Here is a 17050-nt window from a genome sequence, read left to right as displayed (position 1 = left end):
GCCTTAGTAAAGAAATAACTTAAAAATTGTGTAGGATAGTTGGAAGTGATTTTGTTAATTTTTTGAAATTTCTACGTCTTTTATTAAAAATCTAGTTTTCTATGTAGCATTATAGTATACACATATAGTTTGAGCATCCTATGATTTCTCAAATGATAAAGCTTGAAGTTTGATTTATTAAGATACCGAAACAATTATATCTTATTTGAAACTCTCCTCGTTCAAGTAAACACATTGTTGTTTAAGCAATGAAAATTTTGATAGTTGATATTGAAGATTAAATTGATGATTTATTACATCAAATCATATCGTTTGAATAATGACATGACGTTTGAGTGATATAAAAGACACGATTAATTATTTTTCAACTAAAAATTAGACCTCAAGAAAGAAAACAAATTATAAAAAACCATTTTATTTCAAAACTATTATTTCTTTATGGGTGGTGATAGTTTTAACCCCCAAGTTAAACATATACACTCTACACACTACTAAATTATTATTTTAATTATATTTATTTTATTTTTTAATTTAAAATATTATTAGATTATTATTATATTGACTAAATTATATATTATTTTAAAGACTAAAAATATTATTGATTTCTAAATTAATTTCTTAATATTGATAAATAATTTTTAAATTGATATCTAATTAACTATCAAAGTTTAGCTACTAACTTTAAAATCTAAATGATTGGTAGCTAAAATTTTGGTAACTAATTAGATATTAATTTATAAATTATTTATTAATAATAGAAACTAATCAAATACTGATAATTTTTTTTAGTTTACAAAATAGTATATAATTTAGTAACTAATTATTTTTTCTTACTATAAAAATTGGTTTTTGATTTGGTTTTTTAAGTAGATATTTAGTTTCTGATTTTCTAGTAGTGATTGTTGATGATGATAGTCAAAAGAAAGGAAAGAGTTGTGTGGATGTATAATTGGGCAAAATCTATGATTGAGGCTATCAACAAGGTTTGAAGTATCTAAGTTGAAGAATTTTTGGTTTGATAAGGATAAGGAGTGGATTTTTATTGAGGTTGTTGATGATAACCACAAAGAGACATTGATATGAGTTTTGTTTTGCTTTATTTTCAAAACATTGTGGGAATGTGGGCTCTATGAGTCACCATCTTCTTTTTGGGACTAAGAGCAACATCAAGTGGAGCAACAAATTAGGGTTACATATTCACATTGCATAACAAGTGGCAAGTTTGAGATGAAAATAGAAAAAAATGGATGGAAATGGCATCAATTTTATTATTTTTATTTTAGTGTGTTTGATTATTTTTGGAGGTGATTTCATTGAATTGATTGTCACATCAATTTATTAATAACAATCATCAACTTGTTATAGACATAAAATAAAATACTTAAATCCTACATACGAGTCTCTTAAATTTTAATTCAAAGATTAATATGTCATATTTATTTGATGAATAATAATATAATTTTTTTATATGATTATACGACTCTATGATTTTTTATATGTCTATCAAGAGCATTTATTTCCTACTTCTAACTAATGGTAGAAATTTATATTAATTCTCACATTGAAATAGATACCTTCATTCAACATAATCTATAGTAATAATAACTACGAAGTTTTCACATTATGTTATAAATCATTCACTTAATTCCATCTAGTTATATATTCACATCTAAAGACAATAAATCAATGAAATAAAATAAAATATAAAAAATTGCAACTATTTTAATACATCATATGTAAATCTATCATTTGAATTTGATGGAAGAAAGTCAAAAATTTGTAAATTTAGTTGTATATTAATATATTTATGTTTATGTGTGAGAAGTATCTATCAGTTGAACAATAGAATCTCTTTCTTTGATTTGTAAATCTTATCGTCATTTTCTATTATTCAAATTCGATTCTCGATCGAAAAAACACATATAAAAGATTATTCAAAATTTAAGTAAATGTTTAATATTTGAATATAATAAATGATATAATAATGATAGTACATTTATCTTGATTGTTATCTTTATTTTAAAATTTTTAATATTTGATGAAGCCATTTAATATTCGATCTTAATACATGAATTATAATTAACTTTCACATTACTTAATTTTTTTATTTATTTTTGTACGGTTTATATTTACTGTAGAAATATTTTTATTTTTCTTTTCGTTATTTTGTATCTCCTTTTCTGAATTTTAAATGCCTTTTTTTGCTTTTTTTTTTCTCATATTCTGAAACAAGAAGACCCTAATAATAGTAAAAAAATAATTTGGTATTTTAATTTCACCAAAGTTGCTTTCTCTCACTTTCCGTTCAAAGAGGGGCAAAGAATAGAAAAAACTATTTAAAATTATTTACTCTATTAAGAATAAAAATTATTTCAATATATTTAATATAGTCTCACTTGTTTTTTTTTAAAAGTCAAAATCAATAACAATTTATTCACATCTCTTCTCTTAATTTATTGATATATTATAATAAAACTATAAATTTAAATATATAATACTTTGAATATGATAATTTATCTTAAAAATATTATCTTAACAAAATTTAAATTTGAAAAAAAAATAATTAAAATAATTATAAAACTAGACACTTTTCTCAGTTTTGACTAAGTGATAGAAATATATTTTTTAACAAAATATCTTTTTCAGTTGAAATTATTAAAATTGCAAAACTAAAATTTATTATATAGGAAGTGAGTATAAGAATTGTAGGTAAGAAGAATTTTTTTTTTATTCTCATTATGTACATGTATAGAAAATAAATAATATATAGTAGTGTAAAAAACTTTCTCTTTTAATTAGATACAATATAGTATAATATTATATAATTATGTATATAATTTGATAATTATTATTATTTAATAGGGAGTCTCATATTTTTTATTATTTTTAAAAAGACTGAAATGATAAAAAGCAGTGTACAAAAAGTACTTGCTCGGAGTAAGTGGAGGAGAACGGCGTTCACCGACATTTAACGGTGATAATAGTTTTATATGACAAACTTACCCTTCAATCATTACAAAATGACAAACCCTTGTGATTGTTTCTTCGTCCCTAGAAACTGGTCCATGCATGTGCTCCTCCACCACTAAAGATAATATATTTTAATTCTCTTTTATTTCTTTTTATTTCAATTTTTCTTTCAAAAATTGTTGGGGTAAAAAATAAGCTAGGTTGAATTGGATTTTTTTTAAACTATAAATTAAATTAAATTATTTATTTAATTTAATTTAATTTAATATTAAACATGTTGAAGGTGTATTGGAGGTGTGTTGATCCATTATCAACAATTTTTAATTTTTTTATTATAATTATTTGTTATTTTTAATTAGATAGATTAATATTTTAGTTGCTTTAGCTTATAATATTATCCAATAGTGTTTGGATGATCTTGATGTTTAACTTTTTTTTCTAATTATATTAATTAACACTTTAGTTTTTATTATCTATATTTATAATATTATTTTTAAATTATGATTAATATTTAGTTAAATAGTTGAACATTTTAATTCTACGTTATATGGTAATACAATGAATATACGAAAGAAGTTGAAAAATAAATATGTTTAAAACCAACTTATAAGTTTAATGAATTTTATAATTATTACTATTATGAAGTGGACTTTAAGCCTAACTCGCATAAAATCAATTCATAAGATTGAGGTTTGCACCCACTTATATACAATGAAAGGTTCTAATCTCTAGTCGAAGTGGAATCTCTAACAATTATCCTAAAATTACGCTAAACTAATTTTTATTGTAAAACATTTTATATCGATAATACACAGTCATTAAACTACAAGAAAAGTCAATGAATGTGTAAAATCAAATTTTTCAGTAATTCCAATATAAAACAATATAAATATATATATATATATTATTAATAAGAAATAATAAATAAATATAGATAAATTGGATTTTAGGGGTTATCATAATTTATTTTTTTTGGCATGAAGTAAATTTTTAACTAAATCAAATTTAAGAAATTTAATTTATGGTGTTTTGATAATGAATCTATGTTATATTTTCTTTAAAAAGTCTTATTTAAAAATAATCTTTAAATAATTATGCTGTTTGTGTAGCGTGATATTATGTTTATATTGATGTCAGAATACTGATGGTTCGTGTGAGAATATAAAAAAACTCCACAACTTGGATAAATAAATATGATAATTTTAGTTTTTTGATGCAATGGTGGACACAAGATATTCTTAAAAATTATTTCGTGTTGTTCTCAAGTATCTTTCTATCATGATTATGTCTTCAGTTATAGTAGGTCTTTATCTTATTGATCCTGTTTTATTCTATATTTTTATTTTATTTTTCTTTCTCGTATATATGTATATATCTTAGAGTAGGTTTATATTATATGTTTATATGATATGTTTTTACAAAAATAGGGTTGTATTGTATGAAGTATTTTAAAAAATATGTTTTGTAGAATGTTTTTAGTTATACGTTTAAGAATGTTGGATTTTTTTGTGTGTATTTCTTGTCTTTATAGTTGATGAGGTTATGAAAAGAGGTTGGGACTCTCAGAAATATTAAAAATTATAGATTTGAAGAAAGTGTATTTTTTTTGTTGAGTAGACTCTTTTATGACTTGTTTTTGGATGAGAGAATTTGACTAGTAATGTTACTTTAAGTTTTTTGTTGTTATTAGGGGATGTTTTGTTTTGAGGGATGTTGAATTCTTTTGATGTGGCTTATTTCATGTATCCTTGATGATTGATTTTTTGGTATGTAGAGTTTGTTAGATTCCTGTAGGTCAGGGGCAGGTTGACCCTACCATTTTTTGTATAAGGGTTGAGACACTCCTGAAATGTATACTTTTATTTTATTTATTATTTGTTGATAAAAACAAAAAATAGGATAAATTCAAATACCAATTAACTTACATTATGTTTCATATGTCGATTCGGTCCTTCTTAGTTCGTTTTATTATATTCGACTTAATGTTCTTGTTTTTTTTGTCTCATATATTTTTACAATATAGAGTGAGGTGAATATTTATAAAGATACTCATCTTTAAAATATATTTACAAATAATAATATTCACAGGGTACGTTTTATTATATCAACTCATAAGTTTTTCAATAAGTTGAGATAACTGCATACCTTTTATCCGGACAACTGATATTCTAAGACGTGTAGTGACGAGTCGAAAGATCGAAATATGAGACGATACATTAATTATTTACATAACTTTTTTTCATAAATATTTTAGAAAAATAAAATCGTGAATTAACATATTTATTAAAAAAATTAATAATATAATTAAAATAAAGATGGACTAAGTATTTGATGAAATATAAATTCAAAATGTTAAACTAAACATCGATATTTAGTAACACTCTAAAACATTAAATTATAAAAATGCAGATCAAAATGTGAAAACACAAAATAACCTAATTTAATTTTACAAATAAATGTCAACCTAAAAAATTAAATTAATTAAACATCTTTACACACAATGCATATAAATACACATTACTTTTTAGCTTTTGGATGGTCAAACAAAAATACAATATCAAGAGCCTTATTTGTTAATTACTTTATTACTTATAATATGTGTAAACTAAACAAAACTTATATTAATACATGATTCACATATTTTCATATATAAAAACAAAATTATGTACACAATTATTCTAAAGTAATTATTCTAAATAGAATTTAAATTTTCAATAATCTTGATCAACTTTATCTATGACTAGTTTTTCATACATAATTTAATTAATATGCTGAAAGCATTTCGATGGATTGAAGAAAAAAAAATATAAATTAATTTTTGACTTGAGTGATGTAATACTAAAATAATAAAAAATATAAAATTTTGCTTACAATTTTTTTATATATACTATGGCAAATTGTTTAAAAGAAGTATATAGAGTTTGTTTTAGAATCTCAGTTATAAGGTTCGCGTGATATTAATGGTAGCAAAGTTTGTTCACATATTCTATTAATGGAGATTCTCTTTATAATTACTTTTTTATACATAAATTATTACCATTTTATTGTTTATTAAAATTATAAAAGTAATTTGGTTTATTAAAATAAAATAAAATTTAAATCTCACATAAAAAAAATCTTCAAAATTTTCATATTTAATCAATATAGCATTAAGCTTAGTTTTAACTGAGATATAATCAACTTAACCATTGTTAAGCTTGGTTTTCATTAAAATATAAGTTTTCCTATTAAAATTTCTTTAATATCAAATGATAAAAAAATTGATTAACTTTAATTATAATTTTTTTTGTCAATATTTATTAGAAGAATTTTAATTGATATTGATAGAAAAGTAAAAAAAATCTAAATCAATAATAATAATAAAAATCACTATAAATAAGATTGACAGGAAAACTGTCCTGTCACGAAAATATATTATTAAAAGACACACTGTCTTCAACTTAATTGATTAATGTAAGATGAAACTATATATTAGTTTAAAATAATGTTTATTATTGTAGATTTAGTGTTAAACAAGGATAACACAGGATTGCCATATCATGAAATTATATTATTGAAAGATACACTCTCTCTTCCTTTGAATCCTAAACATCATAAACAATATTAATAAAAAGTTTCCAAAATACCTTAACAAATTTCAAATTAATATACAAATGAGTAAACACTTTGTTTGGATTAGGGAGTGGAAAGTTGAGGGTGTGAGAGAGTGAGAGTATGAGAAGAAAGTGTGAAAAAGTTAGTCTGTTTGGATCGTATGTTAGAGTAGATGTGTAAAGAAAGTTTATTGAGATACGTGAATGATGTGATGATTATAAGAGTATTTTAAATTATTTTGAACAGTGTAAATTATAGATTACAAATTTACCCTTATATATATAAAAAATAAATAACTATTAATTTTGTGCATATTTTAATAATAAAAGAGATATAAAATTATTAATTTCAATTTTTGAACTTTTTTTCAACAATCGCTTTTCAAAATCTACTTTGGTTTAATTCTATTAAGAAATTGATTTTAATTCACTTATATACTACTATAAAATGTTTTTATTTCTAATTGATGATGTCGAGATTCATAAACTCGTGTGCGGTGACTTGATATATATAATAAACTATCGTTATAATAAACTTTAATATCATATATTCCTAAACTCTAAATCCTAAATCCTAAATCCTAAATCCTAAATTTTAAATTCACTTTTATACTAAATTTTAAACATTAAGATAATTAACATGTAAAATAAAAAACATTGGTAAAAGATACTCTCTTCACCTTTTATACTAATAGCATTTCACAATTTCGGTCTTGGCAATGGTTGAAAATGGGAAGAAGGAGCACACATGCCCCACCATATGTGCAATGATTTTGACAGAATGCAAAAGAAACAAAGAACAATTAATTCCCAAATTTATCTTTCCATGTGTCATGCCACCACCAAAACACCACTCTCCAAAAACATGGCCTATAAATGGATCTCACTCATGTCATCACTGCCATTATCTCTTTCACTCTCTTTTGTACAGAGAGCTCCGTTATGGTGTCTCTCGCTCCATTTCCACGTTTCTGTTTCCTCTTTTCTTTCTTCATCGCTGCAGCTCCGGTTATCCGCTGCGCCGCGGCTGCAGATGCGACCCTCCACCCCGAAACGGTGCGTTTCGACACCGGAGGTTTGAGCAGAGAGGTTTTTCCCAAAGGCTTCATTATCGGAACGGCCACGTCTGCGTATCAGGTGGAGGGTATGGCCCACCAAGACGGTCGAGGCCCAAGCATTTGGGACGTTTTTATCCAAAAGCCCGGTTCGTCAACATTCTCAATTTCAATTAATTAATTTATTTTCTTAAAAAATTAATTTAATATTCTTGTTCCAGATAAATATTAAAACATTTTATTCTTTATAGTATATAAATCTTGAGTTAAAATTAAATTTTACTTAATTTATCCACTCACTTTTAATTTTTTTTCTTATTTTAATAATCTACTAAACAACACAACACACAGAGCAAAATACGTTGTTTTGTTGACGGAAAAAGACGTTAATTTAACGATGACGGTGTGTTTCGCGTCGCAATTTCTGGTGAAAAGCAAGATGCGAATGCACGAACAACGTGTGGAAAATGGGTTCGGTGATTAATTTAGTTTAGATGGTAGCTTAAAATATAATAATGTTAATTAATATTCAAAGTACATTTCTTAATAATAACTTAATGAAGTTCGGATCTTAGATATTTGTTAAATTTATGAAAATTCTAACAATATTCTAATATAAATTTTAAAAAAATAAATACAATAATTTTTAAAAATTAAATTTATTATATAATTAGAAATATTTTTTTAAATCAGTTATAAAAATAATCATACATAAATATTTATTGTTAATTTATATAATTTATAATTATATAATATATAAATCCGTTTCTTACCTTTTAAAAATTATTATATCTTTGTATTCGTCTCCGTATGTTTGTGCTAGATAAATAATATCATAAAATCAGATTTAAAATAAAAAATATTTGTTAACATAAAATATTGTTTGATTAAATACAAAACAGGTATTGTGGCAAATAACGGGACGGGAGAAGTTTCTGTTGATCAGTATCATCGCTACAAAGTAAGTGGCTTTTATTTTTTAATTATTTGTTATTTGTTGATTTTTAATATCAGGACTTTTTATAAAGTAAGTGATTATTTTATTTTTTGTTTCCTTTTCTATATTTAAAAAAAAAAGTAGTTCTTTTTCAGTTGGACCCATCTGTGAAAATGCAACAATGTGATTGTGATTGATTTATACCTGTAGTTCTTCTCTGCTAGAAGCAACAATGTGAGCTAAAGTATGTTTAATTTCACAGGACGATATAGATCTCATGTCCAAACTGAATTTTGATGCTTATCGGTTCTCAATCTCGTGGTCCAGAATTTTTCCAAGTAATGTAGCTATATTTGTTTTACTTATTTGGCCATAGCTGAACTAAATTGTTAAACTCCATTAATAAATTAACTGAGTTTCAATTTCACCACTGCTGCAGATGGAACTGGCAATGTAAATTGGAAAGGTGTGGCATACTACAATAGGTTGATCGATTACTTACTAGAAAAGGGTAACTTTTATTGCATACTTAATATTTGAAATGTAGTGTTCAACTTATTGTTATTGTTCATTGTTCATCATTGATTGTCTGCAACTATTGCAGGTATTACTCCATATGCAAACCTCTACCACTATGATCTTCCTTTGGCACTTGAGGAGAGGTACAACGGATTATTGGGTCGCCAAGTTGTGTAAGTACCTATATATATATATACAAGAAAAAATTGATCTTTTAAATGCATGTTTTGTAAATTTGTCGTAGCTTAATACTTTTAGTAAGTCTGATAAAAAAGTACATGTTGACATGATAATAAATACAAAGAAGGATAACTAACAAGAATGCTTAAATTGTTGCACAGGAAAGATTTTGCAGATTATGCAGAATTTTGTTTCAAGACTTTTGGAGACAGAGTTAAGAATTGGATGACGTTTAATGAACCTCGTGTGGTGGCTGCTCTTGGCTATGATAATGGTTTCTTTGCCCCTGGAAGGTGCTCAAAAGAATATGGGAATTGTACAGCTGGTAACTCAGGCACTGAGCCTTATACTGTTGCACACAACTTGATATTGTCACATGCAGCTGCTGTTCAAAGATACCGAGAGAAGTATCAAGTAATCTTAATATATATAATCCTTTTGTTTAAGTACTGTTCTCCATAAGGATGTATAAAAGAAAAAGAATAGGAAATTAAAATGAATTGAATTTCTTCCATGAATTCAAATCAACTTATGCATTTAAACAGAAGTGCAGAAGTTGGTTAACTTCAGGAAAAGTTCTATTCATTCTTTTCTTATTGTGGTTTTAGATAAGTTTATCCAAACCAAATCGTAATTAAGATGCTAAAATGTTCTTATGTGATGATGAATGTGCTTGTTTTAGGAAAAGCAAAAGGGAAGAATTGGAATCCTCTTGGATTTTGTTTGGTATGAGCCTCTTACAAGATCCAAGGCCGACAATTATGCTGCTCAAAGAGCCAGAGACTTTCATATTGGATGGTAAAAATCTTTGGCATTTGTTTATTGTCTATCCTACATTACTTGTTCAAGTATTTACTTATGACCGCGAATTCTCTCTCCTGTGAAAACTTTCACACACTTGATAGCAATCATAATGCTTGAATTCACCAGGTTCATTCACCCCCTTGTTTATGGAGAGTATCCAAAGACTGTTCAAGAAATTGTTGGAAAAAGACTCCCCAAATTCACTAGTGAAGAAGTTAAAATTGTGAAGGGTTCGATTGATTTTGTTGGAATCAACCAATATACTACCTACTATATGTATAATCCTCATCAATCAAAACCTAAAGTCCCAGGCTATCAAATGGATTGGAATGCAGGGTTTGCTTGTAAGTCAATGCTTCCTTTAGCCATTGATTAAAATATTTTCTGTGCATTTCCATAACTACCATTTTTGTTTTCTTGAACATTGAAGATGCTAAGAATGGAGTGCCAATTGGTCCAAGAGTAAGTTTGAACTCAGCGAATGATATTCATTACATTAAATAGATACAAGTGCACCTATCATGCAGTGACTAATTTTTGTAAGTTGATTTTTTACAGGCTAATTCTTATTGGCTTTACAACGTACCATGGGGCATCTACAAATCATTGATGTACATAAAGGAACATTATGGAAACCCAACAGTGATTTTATCTGAAAATGGTAAAATTATACATTAGGGCGTTTTATTATGAGAAAATATTTCTGTTTTCACTTTTATTTATAAAATGATTTTTTTGTTTTGAATTTGTTTCCTGTTTACAAAAAATGATAAAGGAACCACTGGCTGTATGGTTTTAACTATTATTGTACAGATCTTTGAAAACAAGGTACAGAGTGAAAATAAAATGACAATTTTGAAATTAAACTAAATTTAAAAATTGTTTCCTCAAAGTAAATTAACTTCTAACTTGTTGCTTGGTCTTTTTTTCTTGTTCTAATTTTGGCTTGGTGTGACATTAGTATTCTGCTTTTTCAATGTCTTGTATGTAGGCATGGATGATCCAGGTAATGTGACTCTTCCCAAGGGTTTGCATGACACCACAAGAATAAACTATTACAAAGGCTATTTGACTAACCTAAAGAAGGCAGTTGATGATGGAGCAAATGTGGTTGGCTACTTCGCATGGTCTTTGCTAGATAACTTTGAATGGAGGTTGGGTTACACATCAAGGTTTGGCATTGTCTATGTTGATTTCAAAACCCTCAAGAGATACCCCAAGATGTCAGCATACTGGTTCAAGCAGCTCAATGCCAGAAAGAAGCATTAATAGCTGAGTTCAACATCTATTTTCTAATCTTCTAGTTGCTTCAGAAATCGTGTTTTAGTGGTTTTGGCTGAGTTAGAAAGTGCTTCTGTAATTGCAATCATCTGACTTGATTAATACAAGTCTTAGAATAAAATTATCTTTTATGGCCATAACTTGCTTTTTCTCTTGGCATCATATTGTTCAATGTTTTGTTTCTTTATATAAATTCTTTAAAATATGCTTCCATGTGCCCATTAGAAAATTTAAATAACATGTGATAAAAACAATAGATTTTTATTTTCTGCAACTGTATTCATGGGTGCCTATCCATACTTGGTAGTATTCAGCTAATAAACTGTATCACTTAAGTGGCCGACACAATTGATGAACGATCAGTTTCATTCCAGAATTTATGGTCAAGGTTATATAAATGTTTAAAGCTTAATGTAAAGTGTTTATTTTTTATATGCAAAAAATACTTTAAAGCATAAATATAAGCGTTTTTAAATATTTTACTGTTCTCACGTGAAATATTCTATTAGTCTAATCAATTGACTGTTATCAATAAAAATGAAGTCAAAACTGCAGCAACGAGAGAGATTGGACATACATATTAGAATGATTACACTCTAGAAAAGAAATTCAATAGTGTTCTGTTGGTATTACTCCCCGTTTTCTTGCTGTTGCTTCTTCTATTGGATTTCTTTTTACTTTCACTTTTTCCTTTCAAATGAGTAATCATCTTAGTCCCAGAAGTTACACTTTCTGGGGATTCTGTCAAACATACAACATCACATTTTTCTGCTTCAGTCACTCCCGAAACCAGTTCCTCATTGGCTTCAACTTTATCTGACAAAATGTTCTGAAATTTCCTTTTCCTTGAGTGATTCTCATCAGACCCCTCTTCTTGAAAGTTATCCGGAGACGTGCACAAGTCAATATATTCCATGCTGCTTTCAACAACAATCTTTTCAATAGTGTCCTTTGTCTGATATCTCTCCTCATTTTTTCTTATCCTGAATGGATTGTTATCAGGAACCTTCAAAGGAGTGTTATCAGATATAATGGTTTTTTCTTCTGTTCCAATTGTTTCCAATGGCTTGATTAGTTTCTCCAGTGCCAAGGCTTCATTGGAATATTTTTCTTCATCTAAGAGCCTAGTCACTGTGGAGAAAGAAAGTGTTATGACATGCCATAGTTAAACATATACGCCATGCTAGCAAAAACTTAGCAATGTATTATAGTAGTGAAGATATCTAATATTTCACTTGCCTGTACTATTTTCTCTGGTGTATTGGGAGGCAATGATTGAAAAGCTATTCTTTAGTCTAGGTGGTGCAGGAACTTCCGCTTTCTGGATTTGATCAAAGCTTTGGAGATCAGTGGGGTGTAGAGGAAATCTAGAACATTCAGACTTATCAAAGGCTTTCTTAGTTGATGGATTCAAGTTTCCTTCAGCTATAGCTTTGACTATAGATGGGGGAATTTGTCTAATTGTATGTCAAAGAAACTATGATATAAGTTGAACAAGCATAAATGTTTAAATTGACCATATATTCTCTTGAAAGTGCTAAAATAATAATAAAAAACTAGAATAGAAATAGCATGACATACATTCCGAATTCCTAGCTAAATATCATATACAAATCCAAGTAACTTCCAAAATGGTGTCTGACAGCAATATCAATAACAGGCAAGAAAAAAAATGCTGGGAGGACAAGTTGAGAATATTGAAGTAATGGTATCAATTCAGAAAAAGAAGACACAATAAAGGATACGGCCCCAAGAAATCGAGTTTCCCATCAAGTGACTCAAGAAAATTTTGTGGAAGAGGCTTCATGTGTTTCAGCTCTTTAGCATTGGTATCATATCTACATAGATATTCCAGAAGCAAATACAGTCATTGATAAAAATTAACAAATAACCATTCTAAAATTAGGAAAGAGTTTTAGAAGTGGTACATTCGAGCATGCTGAAAAACTGCTACAGCCTCTTGAAAGGTTTTGGCATAATCTTCAGGCATTTGGTCGGCTTTCTCGAGCTTAAGAACGGACAATATCTGTTAAATAATTGATATATTAGTCATAACGAAACTGAATATGAACCTTAATTCTGATATCTCTGAGGCTGTATCATCAACTACCACTTTATCTATACTTGCAACAGTAGAAGCAAAAAAACAAATGTATTGGTTTCTGCTATATAACATCCAATGACTACAAATTCCAGTTTAATAAGGAAATATGCATTTGTCTAGTTCTCATTAACCAAAACAAGACACATAAATCTTACTATTCGATACATTTTGGCTGTCTACCCATGCATATCACAATAACTCAGTACTAACATACGAATCTATGTAGTTTTATATCACCAGTATAATTCACACAATTAATATGTTTTCACTTTTTCACCAATTTTCATGAAAATATTTAAAATGTCACGTGATCTTAAATTTTTAAATGATTTTTTTTTTGAAAGAACACTTGTGAACTCATCCTATTTAATTATTTCACCTTTATCTGTCACTCACTCGTTGATACATATATTTAGTTATTTAATTGTTTTGTATCCATTATCCATTATTCTAAAATAAAGACTTCAAAAACTTAAATATACTAATAGTTTTGTTTTGTGCGAATGTTGATTTGATAACCTTGATAAACTGATAGTGACAAGACAACATATTAAATAAGTCAGGTGGAATATGTAACTTCATATAGTTTTGTTCAGTACTGATAAAAATAAACTCCAGCAGAAGTGGAAGTTCTCTGGTAAAACTAGGCCCATTTTTTCTACTTCATTGTGTTTCAGTAGTAGTGTCTTGTTACAAGGACATATATAACCAAGCAGGTTCCTACCGATTAAAAATAGGAATATTGAAATCATAAATCCTATCTTAGCTATCAATGGATGTGGTTGTGACTTGTGTTATAAATCCTTTATTTTTCATTTCCCACTCTTGCTAGATATATGAACTCATTAACTACAATCTGGAAATCCAGAAAGACAAGTCATACCATTGAGAATCGTACTATTGCAAATTCTAGCTTAAAAAAGACTAGTGAGCTCTCTACTAAAAACTACATTCAGCAGCAAAGCCAACTTGTCACTTGTATCTCAGTAAATCAGGCTGAAAACCAATGTGGAAATAGGCATTATATTTTTTTCTACAGTCCTATAATCTCTTTGGTTTAATGATGAATTCATGATAGATAAGTGAAATTGGATTGGTTACTTAGCATGAAGAGAAAGGATATATCCTTCTATGAAACATAAAGAAATGCAAGGAATAATGTCAACACTTCATATGAGCAGTCCTTTTGACAGTTCTCATGATCACATAAAGCCAGTGATAATAGGGGACATGAGAGCCTTCTTAATTCTAAAAATGCTCTCTCTAGATTTCTGTTCAAATTCCCTTCAACAAGCAATCAAACCTGATGTTTTTTAGCAGATGGGAACATACTTACACGGTCTAGGTTCCGATATTTGGAAACTAAAGCATGGGCTCGAGCAATACCAATTCCGGGAACAGATGGAAGAAAATCACAGCCAGCTAAGACACACATACCTGGAGAGGGGAAACAAAAAGCACTTGATAAACTGTCATAAACCTGAAAGCATGAGACTTCTTTTCTATGATCCAAACAACAAAGAACTCTTCAGAAATTAGTAGAGTCTCTAGATAAAATCCTTAAATTACAAGTCATCTGAAGTTAATGTTTCCAACATTTATAACAAAGATCCAGAACAAGGTCTTTTAGGCTAGTTCCAAGTTTTTTTTCTCTTTCTCCTGGTTGATGATAAGACACACACGCATCAAGCCCTAGAGCAGTTATATGAAGACATATACACATGTTCATCATAGGTTACAAAGCAACCTTGATCATTTCATGCATATGAGCACATGTTATTGAATTACAGAAACAGCAAAAATTTACCTGTGAAAAGTTCCTTATTGAAACTCCGAAATGAAGGTCTACCAGACTCAGCAGAAAAAACCTTCTCTAACTCTATTTTTTCACCATTCCCATGACGGTCCATCTTAAAAATAATCTGGTCAAAACCACAGGATTACAATTCAAAACACAGTAAGCCTCCCGAACAATTTCATATTATTGAAGATCTTACATCTGGACAGCCATATGCTATTAGATCACTATCTTCTGTGATCACTGCTGCAACCCCACCATTTTCTACTCCAAGGTGAGATAAGTACGCTAACTGAGCATCTGCTTCATATGGAGCTACAACGAACTCAATTTTCTCTGATTTAAGGGTCTGCAATATAAATATATAATGGAAATACCCTAGAGTGAAGATTAATTAATGATGAACCAGTCAGAAGTCTGTACAACAAAAAATGTTTACAGCATACCTGAATTAACTGATGTGTCATAACCGGAGTAATATTCACTGCTCTCTGCACACAAAAGAAAGGAAGATCCTTGAACTGTTTTCCCTCTTCGGCATAAACTTTAGCATATTGGAAAATGAAAGGCAAAATCTTTAATTACCACAACGATAACAATTAGATACAGAACAAAATGTAGATGCAGTTTCTAAAGGGTTTTTGGCATTGTTCCCCAACTAAAATAAAAGTTTTATCTCAATAATTTGAATAATAAATGTTTACAATAAAGGTCAGTACATGATCCTTACATAAAACATTAACTTTGATTAGATTACAGCTCCATAAACACATGAGAACTACAACTAAGTTTTGTCCTTAGATTAATTGCTAGCATTGTACATTGCTTTTTTTTCCACTTTAAACTAGCCATGACTACTCCAATAAAATTCAACATTCATCTTATTAAGACAACATTCAATAACATGTTAAAGACAAATCTATGTAGTAATCAGCAATTTCCTCCAAAAAGACCAATGTTGTTTATTTATTTCCTCAAATCTAGGAAATTCTTCTACCTGGAAGAGCTCTGAAGCTGCACCAACATTCCCTTCTTTGAGCTTCGTCATTGCCAATTCTCGATTAGCCCTTCTTTTTCTACAATCAACACACCAAGATTCACATTCGAGAAAGAAAACCAAAAGAGTAAAAAGTTCATCCAAAACCAAATACTAAGAAAAAGAAAAGGAAAAAAAAGGCATGCCTGTTCCTCTCTTCCTCAGTTGCTGCCTTGCAAGGAACATTGCCACCATCAAAAACAACAACCGGAGTTATTTTATAGAAGCGAAGCAAGTTCACTCTATGCATAAAGTATTCAATGTATCGCAACTTCCTTACACTACTAGAATCAAGACAAAGCTCCATACTACACGAATAAGCTGAAAAATCAAAATGCCAACTTCAACTTCTTATCATTAATTACCCCAAAATTGAAAACCATTCACACAGTTCAATACTCAACACTCACCCCCTTTGTGAAGCCACGAATACGCATCAATACCCACCTGCAGATTTTGCAAAGTGAGTGAACATGGACACACCCCAGATAAAATCATGTGGAAAAATCGAAGCTTAGAACAATGGGGTTGATTCTTACGCGTTTTCCAGCGTACTTCTTTATGTGGACAGGTTCGATGTAAGGTTTCATGAACCTCAGGAGATCCTTGATGCCCATTTGCAATGTTCTAGGTCTCCTGTTTCTTTCTGGGTTTTGTTTTGGGTTTATTCGAATTTTCTTCGCTTTTCGTTTTATTGCTTCGGAATTTTTGAAGTTTTCTGCACATAAATAGGAAGACAGAAAATGGCGGGAAGAACGCGAAGTGGCGTGAGA

General features: G+C 28.6%; 2 protein-coding genes across 5 annotated transcripts; one reads left to right on the top strand and one right to left on the bottom strand.

Annotated features, from left to right (window-relative positions):
- The first annotated feature begins 7278 nt into the window (after positions 1–7278).
- Positions 7279–11479, top strand: LOC137837955 (beta-glucosidase 44). Its single transcript, XM_068647141.2, has 11 exons — positions 7279–7767; positions 8521–8579; positions 8818–8893; positions 8995–9066; positions 9160–9247; positions 9416–9668; positions 9937–10052; positions 10185–10402; positions 10489–10520; positions 10617–10719; positions 11050–11479. The coding sequence occupies exons 1-11, from the start codon at positions 7440–7442 to the stop codon at positions 11325–11327; spliced, it is 1623 nt and encodes a 540-aa protein (XP_068503242.2). The 5' UTR covers positions 7279–7439; the 3' UTR covers positions 11328–11479.
- A 365-nt stretch (positions 11480–11844) lies between these two features.
- On the bottom strand, positions 11845–16993 carry LOC137837956 (5'-3' exonuclease family protein). 4 transcript variants are annotated; one of them, XM_068647144.2, is made up of 13 exons: positions 16817–16941; positions 16688–16724; positions 16558–16598; positions 16424–16445; positions 16239–16317; positions 15688–15732; positions 15441–15590; positions 15251–15365; positions 14780–14880; positions 13268–13365; positions 13085–13177; positions 12579–12796; positions 11845–12470 (listed from the first exon to the last, which is right to left on the bottom strand). In XM_068647144.2, exons 5-13 carry the CDS (start codon positions 16287–16289, stop codon positions 11929–11931), a joined length of 1413 nt encoding a protein of 470 aa, XP_068503245.2. In that variant the 5' UTR covers positions 16290–16317; positions 16424–16445; positions 16558–16598; positions 16688–16724; positions 16817–16941; the 3' UTR covers positions 11845–11928. The 4 variants fall into 4 exon arrangements, with proteins under 4 accessions (XP_068503245.2, XP_068503244.2, XP_068503243.2 ...); XM_068647143.2 differs by having other exon boundaries at positions 16424–16598; positions 16817–16993; XM_068647142.2 differs by lacking the exon at positions 16558–16598 and having other exon boundaries at positions 16817–16990.
- Between the last annotated feature and the right edge of the window lie 57 nt (positions 16994–17050).

The sequence above is a fragment of the Phaseolus vulgaris genome, chromosome 4 (genome assembly GCF_051622355.1).
Source record: "Phaseolus vulgaris cultivar YP4 chromosome 4, ASM5162235v1, whole genome shotgun sequence".
Classification (NCBI taxonomy): Eukaryota; Viridiplantae; Streptophyta; class Magnoliopsida; order Fabales; family Fabaceae; genus Phaseolus; species Phaseolus vulgaris.
This window is presented reverse-complemented; position numbering and strand designations above follow the sequence as displayed.

Bases quoted from the DNA above. Each gene is read 5' to 3' on its own strand.
- LOC137837955 (XM_068647141.2), top strand. From the start codon at position 7,440: ATGGATCTCACTCATGTCATCACTGCCATTATCTCTTTCACTCTCTTT. The intron at 10,403-10,488 runs GTAAGTCAATGC...TGAACATTGAAG, and splicing joins TTGGAATGCAGGGTTTGCTT to ATGCTAAGAATGGAGTGCCA. The intron at 10,521-10,616 runs GTAAGTTTGAAC...GATTTTTTACAG, and splicing joins GAGTGCCAATTGGTCCAAGA to GCTAATTCTTATTGGCTTTA.
- LOC137837956 (XM_068647143.2), bottom strand. From the start codon at position 16,894: ATGGGCATCAAGGATCTCCTGAGGTTCATGAAACCTTACATCGAACCT. The intron at 15,733-16,238 runs GTAGAAGAATTT...TTTTGTGTGCAG, and splicing joins CAGCTTCAGAGCTCTTCCAG to AGAGCAGTGAATATTACTCC. The intron at 15,591-15,687 runs GTATGCTGTAAA...TTTATATTGCAG, and splicing joins TGACACATCAGTTAATTCAG to ACCCTTAAATCAGAGAAAAT.